The 13,412-nt window shown below is 34.6% G+C and overlaps 1 protein-coding gene across 1 annotated transcript in view; it reads right to left on the bottom strand.

The window, feature by feature from the left end:
- LOC149801533 (C-myc promoter-binding protein-like) overlaps nucleotides 1-12,406 on the bottom strand; it is a 36,730-nt gene extending 24,324 nt beyond the window's left edge. Inside the window, exons 1-4 of the mRNA XM_089956810.1 lie at nucleotides 12,402-12,406; nucleotides 12,126-12,273; nucleotides 6,233-6,319; nucleotides 3,218-3,332 (exon numbers count right to left, since the gene is read on the bottom strand). Coding sequence (XP_089812936.1) covers nucleotides 3,218-3,332; nucleotides 6,233-6,319; nucleotides 12,126-12,273; nucleotides 12,402-12,406 — 355 coding nt within the window. The remainder of the gene's footprint in view (nucleotides 1-3,217; nucleotides 3,333-6,232; nucleotides 6,320-12,125; nucleotides 12,274-12,401) is intronic.
- Nucleotides 12,407-13,412: the final 1,006 nt, after the last annotated feature.

Below are 13,412 nucleotides of genomic sequence, written 5' to 3'. Positions count from 1 at the left end.
CTGTAGGAGCACTCAAAATATTTCCAGAGAAACGAATTAATCTTTTAGAATCCAAATAACTTGAATAAACATTAAAATGTATTTCCCAAAATGACAACAAAAGAAAAATCTTTTAGCCAACAAAAGAAACATCTTTTAGCTCCAGTGTTTAGAAGCCCGACTGAGATCTCTCTCTCTAAACATCACTATTAAAACTAAGTAATGCGCAATTTCGGAAATGCCTAATTGCAAAATAGAGGATCAAGTGATCATGTTTACATACAAAAAAATCACATAGCTTTGACATATAATGAAATCAAAAAATAAAAAGATTGTTAAACTTACAAACAATTAAATCAGATATAAATTATATCAAATATACATAACAAATGAAGAAGCACCCAGTGTAAAAGTCTGATGAAGATTGGCTGCAATAACTTGATTAGTTATGTGCACACCTAAATCATATTTCCATCTCTAGTGACCTTGAAACACGTTTTGATACTAGATCAATAGGGTCCAGTCTCAACCTAAGTGATTTATCATTTAAAAACATGATCACAAGATTTCCTCCAGTTGCCCTATTATTTGACTTTCTTAACTATCTAATCAATACATTGTATTATCATCTTCAATTACTGTCCATTAATAAAGTCTGCTGAAGTAGCTCATTTGGAAAGTTTCAGTTTCTTTGATCAAGTGACTTGACTCAAGTTTGTATGAATTTATCAAGCATCTATACATAACAGGTAATTATTCGTTATAGTAAATTTCTTCATTTAACGTATGATTAGACAATAAAATAATAATGGCAGATAGTATTTGTTGAGTCAAGTCACAATGAAAGCAACCAAAACCTTTTGATGAGTGAATGTGAAAAAGTTGGATCTGATTGGTTGTGGGATCTTATGGAACAGCCAGATGTAGCCATAAAACACCAAAAATACTGATCAGAAGTAAGGTTGTGTTTTTCCATGTTGATTTATAAGATGTCAGGCATAGGATTTGATCTGGAAAAATTCTATACATGGACAAAAACTACATTATGTGTTTTGTTCTGAGTGGGTGGAAAGAATGAATTTGATACTATGATGGAATATAACATGGCATCAGGCTGATATGCATGTTCTTATGTCATATTGAATGAGTTTTTGCCCCAACACACTTAAATGGTTTTGTGTGTGTGTGTTTTGGATTTTTAATGTAGCTTTAACAATGTCTGCATTGTGGCAGTTTATAGTGATGCCTAGCACTGGGGCATCGTGTTGCAGACATGTAGCATGATGTCCCACCCAGTCACATTATCCTGACACTAGGCCGACCAGTCTTAACACTAACCTCTTAATGCGAGGCGCCAAGTGAGGCAGCTGTTAGCACCATTTTTGTAAGTCTTTGGTATGACTCAGCCAGGGATCGAACCCACAACCTCCTGCATCCGAGGTGGACACTCAAACCACTAGGCCACCGGAGGGGTTCTTAAGTGGTTTTGTATATATTACATCTTCTCTTTTCATTCACACATTCTTTTTAAAAAAATGTAAAGTATACTTTACAAAAATGAATTCAGCTTTTGACATTTTATGAAAGATATTGTACACTGCATGCAAAAACTCCCAATATATGTAACCAGGGCTAGACCTAGATATATACTGTGCAGCTGCATCATAGGTCTGTCTGCATTTGCATACATGGATCTACTCTTAAGCTTTGAATTTTTAAAAATGTTGTATGGGACATATTAATGGATTCAAACTGCAGTCACAGACAAATGGAACATAGGTTTTGGACCTGTATGTGGCCCTTTTTCTTATCTCTTATCTCTACTTATGGAACAGACACCCTACTGCCAAGAAAATTTCAAGGCAAATTTTAGACTAACTGTAATTAAATATATTTAATTTTATACAGAAAGCTCATTAAATTACAATTCTTTCAAACTTTCTATTTTTAAGTTTTTTAGTATAAGAACTTATTGCTGATTTGAAATGAAAATGATAATTGAAGCATATATTTTATGAAATCAAAGATTCTCTTTCTAATACGCAGGCTACATTTTTAACATTTTGATATATTTTAACAAGAAAATTCTAAACAATATTGTTCTGTTTTCCGCTCTTTATTTTCTCCTTAAACAGACACAAGAATATAAATGTAAACATATGCTTTCCTGTACGTGTCCCAGTGACAAGATGTAATTCTTCAAAATTTTTGTCAAAATCAAAACAGCATCTGCTCTCTGTGATACTTCTACATTTACGTTGTAAATGTCTGCAAGTTCTATCCTCAGATTTCCTAATAAATTTTGATTCCTCAGTAATATTAATGGACAAATTGAAAATCCCTACACTTATACTTGTTTTTTTTTAAATTATAATTTTTCAAACCATATTTTTAAAACTCTAAAGATGAAATGGATTTTGGATAAGTTTGGTATTTTAGATGATTTATGTTATGGAATGTCTCTTGGGAATTAAACATGGGTAAAGTTCTCAGAATGTGGGAAATGTCTAACCATTGCCTTGATTCTTAAGATAACTCTTATTACTTTTTCTGGATTTTAATGCTTTCAACTCAAGATTGTAGCAGCAAAGTACTGGGTCTCTCTCTTGCTCACTCTCATGCTTGATGCGACTTTGCACACCAGCTTCATCTGAGAACTCATTGTCAAATATTCTGTCCAAAATATGGTTGTCCACCTTAACAAACTCTAATTTCTCAGTGGTAGATATTGTGATATGCCCATCAACTGCTTCTTGCTACTTATGGCATTCTCCCATTATCCCCCATGGCAAATGCATCCATTTTCACACAATGTGACTGCATTTCTTGAAATCAGAAATGTAATATTTTTTAATAATTTAAAATGAATAACAATAAATCATTCCTGAAATTTTATAAGTGGATTCTTATTAATTATTTCAAGTAAAAGTAGTTCCAGTCTGGGTGTGCAATACACTGACAAACTGCCAGATCAGCCATGTACGATTATATGTGTACGTATTAAATACATAAATGAAAGGCTCCTTCAACCAACCGTAACTCAGGAGATATGCTGATCAAGAGTCTCAAATGTACAATAAAGTGCTGTGGACAAGTCTGCATCAATTTCATGGTTTTATTATGAAGATCATACCCACATCATCAGTATGCCCGGTGGGGGATGACAGACTGATTTATCAAACTAATAAACAAGTAACTTTGGATAATATAAGTAGCAACAATGATTTATTCACAATACCTCTGCTCCAAGCCACGTACATGGGCAGTCCAACCTCTTGGTGGATACGGATGTTATCCCACATGGGTCGGATTAGAACATGGGAGGAACTGAACACAGTCTGTAGGTTCTTAGGCTGAGAGAGAAATAAAATGAATGCAATAAACAATAACACAGCTTCACATCTATGAATCTTTTATAGTCTCCAGAAGCCACTGTAAACAATAATCATCATGCAGAAAATAAATTCAGTCTAAAGTGATACACCAAATACATAATGTATGTTTTAATTCTTTATTTCATGTCTAAATCAATCTTTACATTTTTTAATTTTACAGTGGTGAACCTTGCCAACTGAATTTTGAATTTGAGCCAAGAAGAGAAAGAAGCCCTTGAGGATGAGGCTAGGAATACAGCTAATTCCCTAACTTGCACAATAATTGCATTCCCAAGAGTGGTCACATAACTTGAAATTGTAGTTTCACTGCCTTTAATTATCATAAACAAATATGTCATCCAATTAACTTTAATACAAACCATTTAAAAATCCCAATTTTGGGGGTTTTAGACAAATAATTTTCATTTTTTTTCATTATATTTTAGTCCTTAGTAAAAAAAAAAAATTCTCAAACTTCAGACGAAAGAGCATTATTGTTAAATTCTTGTAATTTGAAATGACACAAGTCAGCGAATATCTGTACTTCTACGTCTAAGTCAGGAACTTCCTGGGGTGAACATAGTGTGGAGGAGCATTGGAGAGCAGTCCAAGCAACAAGAAAGCTGAAGTTAGAACTTCTTTGTAGGCTAAGTATGGCAGTCGCTCAGTACAACATTTGAATGATGATACAGAGAGGACACTCTAAATTCTTTTCAAAATACAATGTGATTCTGGGGGAAATCTGAACCAAAACACTAACGAGAACCTATCAGATATGAAGCTTAATGTCAATGAATGAAAATAATTGTCGTCAGTGGTCACCAGAAATGAAGAAAACTAAAAATACAATTTGATTTTATATTAAAAAATATTTGCAGTAAATTATAAGATAAACAAACTCTTTCTTGTTCCTTAATTGGCAGTATAATGACTCATATTAATTAGTTATTTTTTTTAACATTTTCCATCAGAACCCAAATCTGATTCATGTTCAAATCTTGTTGTTGTTATAGGGTTTAACGCCATTTTTCAGTTCAAGATAGGCTATACATGGCAGCAAGTACTAATGGTGGAGGAAGAACCCAGGAAAACCCCAGAAAGAACAACCAACCCACGAGCAGCTACCGGCAAGCTTTCTCACATATCCACATTGACCGTGCCCGAGACAGAGGTAAGATGGCAGTGATCCATGACAGAGAGCACTTTAGACCACTTGGCCACTTGGGGCCCCCGTGTTCAAATCTAAAAGTTTTCTTACAGTATAAAGTGAGAAAACACATTACATGTACATGCCACTACCACCACCCCACTCACGCCCAAGATGTTTAAGTGCAATTATTGCTATTGTAAGTGGCAAAAAAAATCATAATTTGAGCATAAAAGTGTAATTAATATACTACATGCCAGAGTTACAGAATGTATGCGAAAGATTACATTTATTTTTGCTACTAACCTGGTTCTGCACTCACTTGATTACAGGTACAACTTTCACTGAATGATCGTAAACTGAATTTTAGAAGAGCATGATCATGTGCTCAGTGCACTGCATAACATTACTCTCATATTCTTCTTTTCAAGTTTGTAAAGCAGTGTTGATTTGTCCTTTTTTTGATCTGGCATGTTTTGAAGTTTGAAAAGATCCATCTGCTCTAACATTTTCCGTCCTATATCATCCACAACTTGCACCATAAGGAATTTCACTTAACATGTGGTACCATTGTCTATAAAAGTATAGACTGGTTCACTAACTAGTTTACTAATAAAATTAATCTCTGAGCAAAGTTCAAATTTGAAGAAACCCATCTGTTCTCTTGGAAACAGGTCATATACAGTTGCTATAAACAGCAAATAAGGGCAGTGCTCCTACACTTTTCTTATGCAGCATTTATCTTTTTAAGACTATTCTCAAATTTATGAGTAAATGACAAAAACTACATTTTTATTGTTTTATTGTTTTGTATTGTACCAAGAAAACATTATCCATATACAGGCAAGCATAAGATGTAATTTGGCAAAAAAAGCTTAATGATTACACAAAAAGCATAATGGTTGTTATATAAGATCACAGCAACACAATGCATTTGGTTCATTTTCAATCCCCTTGAAATATAACATTTATTCTGATTTAAAAAATCTGTTCTGTCACATGTATGTGAAGTTGAGATCAAAACAGTGTATTGCGTCTAACTACTAGGATCCTTTCATCCAATGACATGGGATGCAACCCTGGCAAACAGGCATGTAAGAGGATGCAGTTCTGGTAAAGAATGAAATCCAATAGCCAAATTAAGTTTTAGTAAAATTAACCTTGACATTGTGGTACCTCACTCCACTCTGACCCTCTTGAAAAGAAGTCTTTCTTGAATGGAGGGGAAAAATGAAAAAACTTTAATACAAAATACTGTAGTGTAGTGCTAAAGTTATTGTCATGAATGAAATGGAAATGTGAAAATCTATTTTTTGTGACAACCATCTTGTCCTTGGAGCTGCTGAATCAACAGGTGTCTTCCTGGCGATACATGGAACGAATTTACTGCATTTAGTTGAATTATGGTATCTAGAATTTGAGTTATCATTCATAAATAACATACATGGGCCAAATCTATTTTTGAACAATAGTGACCTTGATATTTGAATTACTGATCACAAAATGAACTGAGTTCTTTCTTGGGCTAAGGGAAGCTAAATTGAAAATCTGTTCACTATGACTTAAGTTGTCATCCAGAAACCAACACAGACCCCCATGAACCTGCCTGGACAGACAATGGTAAACGATAATACTTTCATTGATAGAGAATACAAAATGTTTCCAGTAGGAAGCTTCAGCTGTAATTAAAACAAAGTAAAACAATTTAAGAGATGTCAAATGGCAAAAGTACCTGCTTGTCATCTTGGTTGGAGGAGTTGGACTTCAGGAGGAAGCCTGATAGATGACTGGTTACATTGATCCTTTTGAAGTACCAAATCTGAAAGATATTTACATCCAAAATTTTATAAATAACCATTAGACACATGCAGCAACTGATGTCATAAGATCTCTATTCCCAGCAAATACATCAAAGAATCCACTTTTGGGCTAAGTAATTTGTCATCATCAACCTTCAGTCCTAAGCGTTCCTTTACATGGGTACTAATGAACACAATGTCTCAACCTGCACACTGTGGTATAATGTATTACCCACTGTATTTGATTAGTAAAGATTTTAACACTGAAGCTTAAAACTCATTCTCAATGTAATGGATCCACATTGACCCAGTGGCTGGCAAGCCAGACTGGGTGTGGGTTTAAATCTTATCCAGACCATGCCAGTTAGGTGTCTCTGGTTGCATGTGCCTTTAAACACCAATCAATTAATCAATCTTTAACACAAATCAATGCATAATGAAGTCTTTAATTATGTGAATCAAAAGTCCTTTCAGTATGAAGGCCAAGCCTCAGCAACCAAGTTATCTTGAATTCATGATTTTTCATGCATACCATTTGTTAATGAATTTCATGATTGAATATAAAATCATGAATTCAAAGTTGGGGATTTTCCTGTTGTTTTAATGGCATGTTTAACACATTATTGGCCATATCATGCCAGGGAAATGAGAGGTAAGTGCCTTTCAAAAGAATACACTAAGGCCTTCTCACCTGGGCTGGTTTTGAACCTGCATCCTTTGGACTACAAGTCTGATGCTCTACAACTAAGCTATCAAGCTCCCATGAAATCAAAGACCCAATGAAAAGACCCAATGAAATCAAAGACCCAACAATGAAATCAAAGACCAAATGAACAATGATCATGCTGTGTATAAAATACAACCCCTTTCCCAATACATGAATCTAAGCATCAGTGAAAAACGACATAACCCAACCCTGCCAAGAAAAGGTAAAAATTTAACTAGGACAGGATTGCTGTATATACAGATAAGTCAATATAGATTGATACTGTATACCAATATGATAATTCAGTCATAACTGTATGGGTTGAATAAGAAATTTTAAACTTTCAAGAAATGTTAACCTTTTATAATAAATAGAAAATTCAAAAAAGTAGATATTTTCTGTATGAATCAGTCAATCATACACTATAATTAAACAAAATTGGCAATGCTGAGCTACATATCTTAGTCTGCATAACTAATCATGCTGATTTAGTTATATATACATGTATTTAATTTGTATTATGTGTTGGCTTTTCTCCATGATTATATGTTATATTCATCTTTATTGTGTGGTAGACCTTGGTCAATAATTGTATTTAGGGCCTACCTGACTACTGTCATTATTTTGTAAAGAACATATTACATGCATATTATTTCTAAATATTTTTGATTTTATATTAAGGTCATTATTATTTGGAGGTATGAGAAAACAAAATATGTTTGTTTCACACTGCACTGGAATTAAAATTAAAATTGATATATTATAATCATTAGTATATGTAATGTACATAGCACTTCAAGAACTGGGCTAAGCCAGCTCAAGAAGATGCACAAATCAATTTTGGGAATTATGTTTCTGAATTATTTCTTTTTAACGCTAGGGGAAAAAGTGCTAGGGTCAGCAACAAAAAAAAAGGGACAGTCAGCCATCCAGAAAACCATATATTTGTTTGTGTGGCCTAAATATGTTTACAGATGTCAAGTTCAAGGTCTAAGTCTGTTTGGTTTTTTTTTTTAGGCATTAAGGATGTTCTTGAAGCACGTTTTTATGAATTTGGCCCTCATCCTGGCACTGTTATTGTGTCTTAGCTGTTTATATAAATACTGTTTACTTCAGAATTACTCATTCCTATCTTAACACCCAAAAAGGAATAATTTTTAATTTGAGGGGATTTATTTAAACTATTCACTGGAATTACAAGATGCTCATTAACACTTTTCAGACTAAATTAATATTTTTGAATTATTATAAATTCATTCATGGACATTTTGGATCATATCACTGTGATACAGCAAGAGTGTTGGCGCATCATCAGATTCAAATCTGGAATTCACTTGGAACACCAATGGAATTCATTTGGAACACCACTGTAATTCATTTGGAATACTCCATACTTTTGGGACTACTTCAGTGGCGTAAGTGCTCAGAGCATCCACCTCAGATGTGGGAAGTTGCAAGTTTAAACCCTAGCCAAGTCATAACAAAGATTTTAAAAAATGGTATCAGCAGTTACCTCACCTCGCACTCAGCATTAATAGGTTAGTGTTAAGACTGGTTGGCCTGTTTTCAGGATACACGTCTGCCTTGAAAACTTGTGCAGAACGGGCTCCAAAAACATAAATATAAGCAAGGGCACGAGTTATTGAGGGACCTCCATAACAGGAAATGACACTATCCTCGCAGGGGCATCCAGAAAACTGCCTCTGTGTGTGTGTGTGTGTGTGTGTGTAGCTAACTGGTGTGTTTAACAGCTGAATACTTCTTTTAAAATCATGTTGGGAATAATTGTCAATAAAGCGCTTTTTCTAATGAGATTATTCATTTCTATGTAAAAAATGACCTTTATTTTCAAATGTCCAACTGCTGTGAGATCATTAACATTATTTCAACTGGTTTCAACAACTTTCACTTGTACGCAAAAACACTGTGTATTACATCACTGTTTTATGTTGTTGAGTAGTCTGTGAATGAGTATGATAATTTAAGCTAGTTTAATTATATTACGTTCACCCAAAAAATTTTACCAGTAAATTATTGATCACTTGAAATGAGTTGACCTGACACTAAACTGGGGTCTCTAGATATATTGCAGGTAAGATTTGCATGCCATTTAACTTTTCAATAAGTCCACCCCCTTTATTCGATACAAAAGATATAATTAACATAATACAAGGTCAGCTTTTAATTCATTGCAATAATACAACAAATACTTAGAAAATTATATATCAAAACAATGTCAGCACTTAATTAGGTTCTCACAGAAATGCTCGTGGACATAGCTGTTACGGTAGAATGACATATTTCACACTGGAATACAACATGAAACATTGTGTTTGTGATCGTTACAGTCCAACCGAACAAAAAGAAATAACTAAAACAAGCAATTCAATTAATTAAAAAACTTATCTAACTGGTACTTATTTATTAAAGTGCTGCCTCAAGCAGCTGTTAGTGACAATTTCATTGATCGAAGTTTCGTTGCATACTGTTCTGGTGTACCAAGAATATTGTTTGGAAAGAAATTTGAACAAAATACATGACTTCTTATTAAAAGGTCAATTAAAGTGTTTTTGACAATAAAACAAGTGAAATAACCAGTTTCCAGTTATCATTTTTGATCACTATTTTCTTCATGTTCAAGAAAAAGGGGTAACATTTTTTGGTATTTTCTGGTAAAAATGAAATGGGATCTATGACTGATCCCGTATTATAAGAGGGTTAATGAATTATCAGGGTGTGAGTTATCGAGGGAGTGGCGTAATGTAACTGGGTGGGACAATGCTACATGTCTGTGGCATGATGCCCCAATGCTTGTCATCATTATAAACAACCACACTGCAGACATTGTAGCGATATGACTCAAACTGTTAGAGCTAAGTTAAAAATCCCAAAACAAAAACACATACTTTTGAACTTGAGAGAACATTTAGGACTATTTAGGATTTAATTCACAATACTGATGACCGCTCCGGTAGCCTGGTGGTTAGAACGTTCACCTTGGAAGTGGGAGGTCGTGGGTTAAAACCCCAGATGAGTCATACCAAATACTTATAAAAATGGTACTAACAGCTGCCTCGCTAGGTACTCAGCATTAAAAGGTAAGTTTTAGGACTGGTTGGCCTGGTGTCAGGATAATGTGACTGGGTGGGACATCATGCTACATGTCTGCGGCATGATGCCCTAGTGCTAGACATCACTATAAACTGCCACACTGCAGAGATCGTAGCAATAGGACTAAAAAATTGTTAAAGCTACGTTAAAAATCCTAATCACACACACACAGAACTGTTAAAAAGCTAAGTTAAAATTTAAAAAAATTAAAAAGAACACACACACTATTGGACTTGTGATAGAACTTTTAGGACTATTTAGGATTTAATTCACAATACTGTTAAAAAGCTACCTTAAAAATGCCAATTAAAAACCACATGCACACACACACACACTACTGGACTTGTGACAGAACTTTTAGGACTATGTAGGATTTAATTCACAATACAATAAGGTCTTTTTAAATTTTCTCTTTTGCATACAAAGGAAATAAATTATTTGGTGAATTTTACAAAACTTGTTGGTTTTTGCTCTTTTCTGTTACTTAGTTTAAGAACACGTAGTTGTAACACTAGTGTGTTCCCATATTCTATACAAAGGGAGAATACAAGCTAGGTGAAACAACAATTTACAGAAAAATATGCTTGTTGTGATATATGTCATATTGGAGGTAAGCTGCTGATACCCAGCTCCATGATTTATTTATGTTTTTACTTTGGCAAAACTGTCCTCTAACTGAATGATCAGCAACTTATTATATCTTTCTGCTGTTAAGTACAGCAAAACCTGTTTATAACAGCCACTTATAGATCAAATGCAAGTGGTGTTTATGTATTGTGGTGTTTATGTATCGGTAAACCTGTAGTCAGATAAATCAAAACTGTCACCTATGGAAGAAAAACAAAACCCATTATTTTCAAAGGTTTGTTTACAAATGCTTTAGGACTTCAATGACCTAGTCAGGATCCCCAAGATGTACATGGTTTATTCAGCTAAACAGTTTATTAAAACAAGTAAATGCAGCACTGTAACCAAATTAGCTTCACTCAACTGTGTACTGCATTTACCCATGAAAAACATCTGACTGTGAATACCCTAGACCCAGATCTGATGCTGCATTGTATATAACAGATCAAATGGGGTGCTGTGAAAGTAATAAGAAAATGAACAGAGGAGATCCTGATTGGGCTGTGCATTATGTGAAGATCCCAAGTTGGAAAACCATGATTAAGAAGTGCATTAAGTGAAGACACTGATTCAGTAATGCATTATGTAAAGAACCTGACCAGGAAATGCATCATGTGGAGAACCTGACCAGGAAATACATCATGTGGAGAACCTGACCAGGAAATGCATTATATGGAGAACCTGACCAGGAAATGCATTATGTGGAGAACCTGACCAGGCAATGCATTATGTGGAGAACCTGACCAGGCAATGCATTATGTGGAGAACCTGACCAGAAAATGCATTATGTGAAGAACCTGACCAGGAAATGCATTAAGTGAAGACACTGATTCAGTAATGCATTATGTGAAGAACCTGACCAGGAAATGCATTATGTGGAGAACCTGACCAGGAAATGCATTATGTGGAGAACCTGACCAGGCAATGCATTATGTGGAGAACCTGACCAGGAAATGCATTATGTGGAGAACCTGACCAGGCAATGCATTATGTGGAGAACCTGACCAGGCAATGCATTATGTGGAGAACCTGACCAGGCAATGCATTATGTGGAGAACCTGACCAGGAAATGCATTATGTGAAGAACCTGACCAGGAAATGCATTATGTGGAGAACCTGACCAGGTAATGCATTTTGTGGAGACACTGCAATGGTTAGAGCATGAAATATATATCCTGATCAGGTAATGCATTATGTGGAGAACCTGACCAGGCAATGCATTATGTGGAGAACCTGACCAGGTAATGCATTTTGTGGAGACACTGCAATGGTTAGAGCACGAAATATATATCCTGATCAGGTAATGCATTATGTGACTGGGATTTGTTTGCAGTCTAGCACACTATAGTATTCCTAGTAACATCCTTATGTTATAGACTTACCAAGTTCCAGAAGATAATTGGATGTTCATCTATAAAACCCTCAGATGCAATTGACATGTCTCCTTCACTGACTACAATATTCTCCAACTCCTTCCGCAGCACCAGTGGACTCAAATAGGGGACATTTATGGGATCAAACTTGGACCTTCTGGAAACAAATAGACAAGCATCAAGTATCTCCAAACTAATCTTGTATGTTACTGTACACATTATCATACCTGTCAGCTCTCACACCAGTCAAAAAAACTCCCCGTTTAAGGGTTGTTCCACACCTACCTCATGATTTCATAGTGTCTCCTATTTTTGCAAAGAACTCCCAATTATTACATTATGTCTGTTGATTTTCATTTCTCAAAAAAAATTCCTATATAAATAGATATATCTATGCAATCCACATAAGTCATGTTCTATTTTATCACCCGTGAATATTTTTGTGATGTTATCACACTAAAAAGATTTTGTTTCGACAGTAAATAGATTGGTAAGTTCAAGAATTATTCACATGATACAAATTTTTTTAACTCTACACAATACTAAAATCTGAAAATAAAAACAACAAAAAATAAACAACAATAAAACTGTCAGCAATTAGTTTCAATCCCATGAGTGATCACTATGAATGCTTCAGTATCTCTATTCCCACCAAAGAAACTTACATGAATGAACACCAGGCATTGCTGTACTGTATATATCAACATTAATTACCATCATTAAATTAAAAGAAGGAATGGAGAAACATACTATGTAGCTAATGTGCCCTCAAAAAGCTAATTTAAAATTATTGTTATTTAGTAAACAATATTAATTGCCTTTTCCGAGTTGAAAAAGAGGAAATAAAGTGGGATATAATGCATGGGAAAAATATCTGCCACATATACAGTAACTGCGTATTTAAGCACCACTAGTTACAACAAAATAGGGCACCATTTATTTACCAATCAACTGCTGGTGCTTACATAACACACACTGTAGAAGATGGTTTCTTTGAATTATGTTGGAGGGCCAGTTGTTTCCAGAAGATAAAATTGCAATGATAAGGATTAAAATGTTATTTAGTCACACTGGCTTTCTTGCTTGTTTACGTAAGACTAACCTTTAGTGACCAGAACATAAAAAGAGGTCATGTCTTGGGGAAAAATAAGGCATGTCACAGGGAGAAAATGCGTATCCTTTGTGAATTTCACTCATATTTGACCTGGATGATCAGTCAATATTCAGTGAAAACGAGGCTTAAAAATATCATGAAAAACCTCCTGATTTGAGGTCCCAATCTCCCTATTTTTTTGA

The sequence above is a fragment of the Sinohyriopsis cumingii genome, chromosome 4 (assembly GCF_028554795.1).
Source record: "Sinohyriopsis cumingii isolate HCF-2022 chromosome 4, ASM2855479v2, whole genome shotgun sequence".
Lineage (NCBI taxonomy): Eukaryota > Metazoa > Mollusca > Bivalvia > Unionida > Unionidae > Sinohyriopsis > Sinohyriopsis cumingii.
Note: the sequence above shows the minus strand (reverse complement) of the source record. Positions and strands in the feature narration are given on the sequence as shown.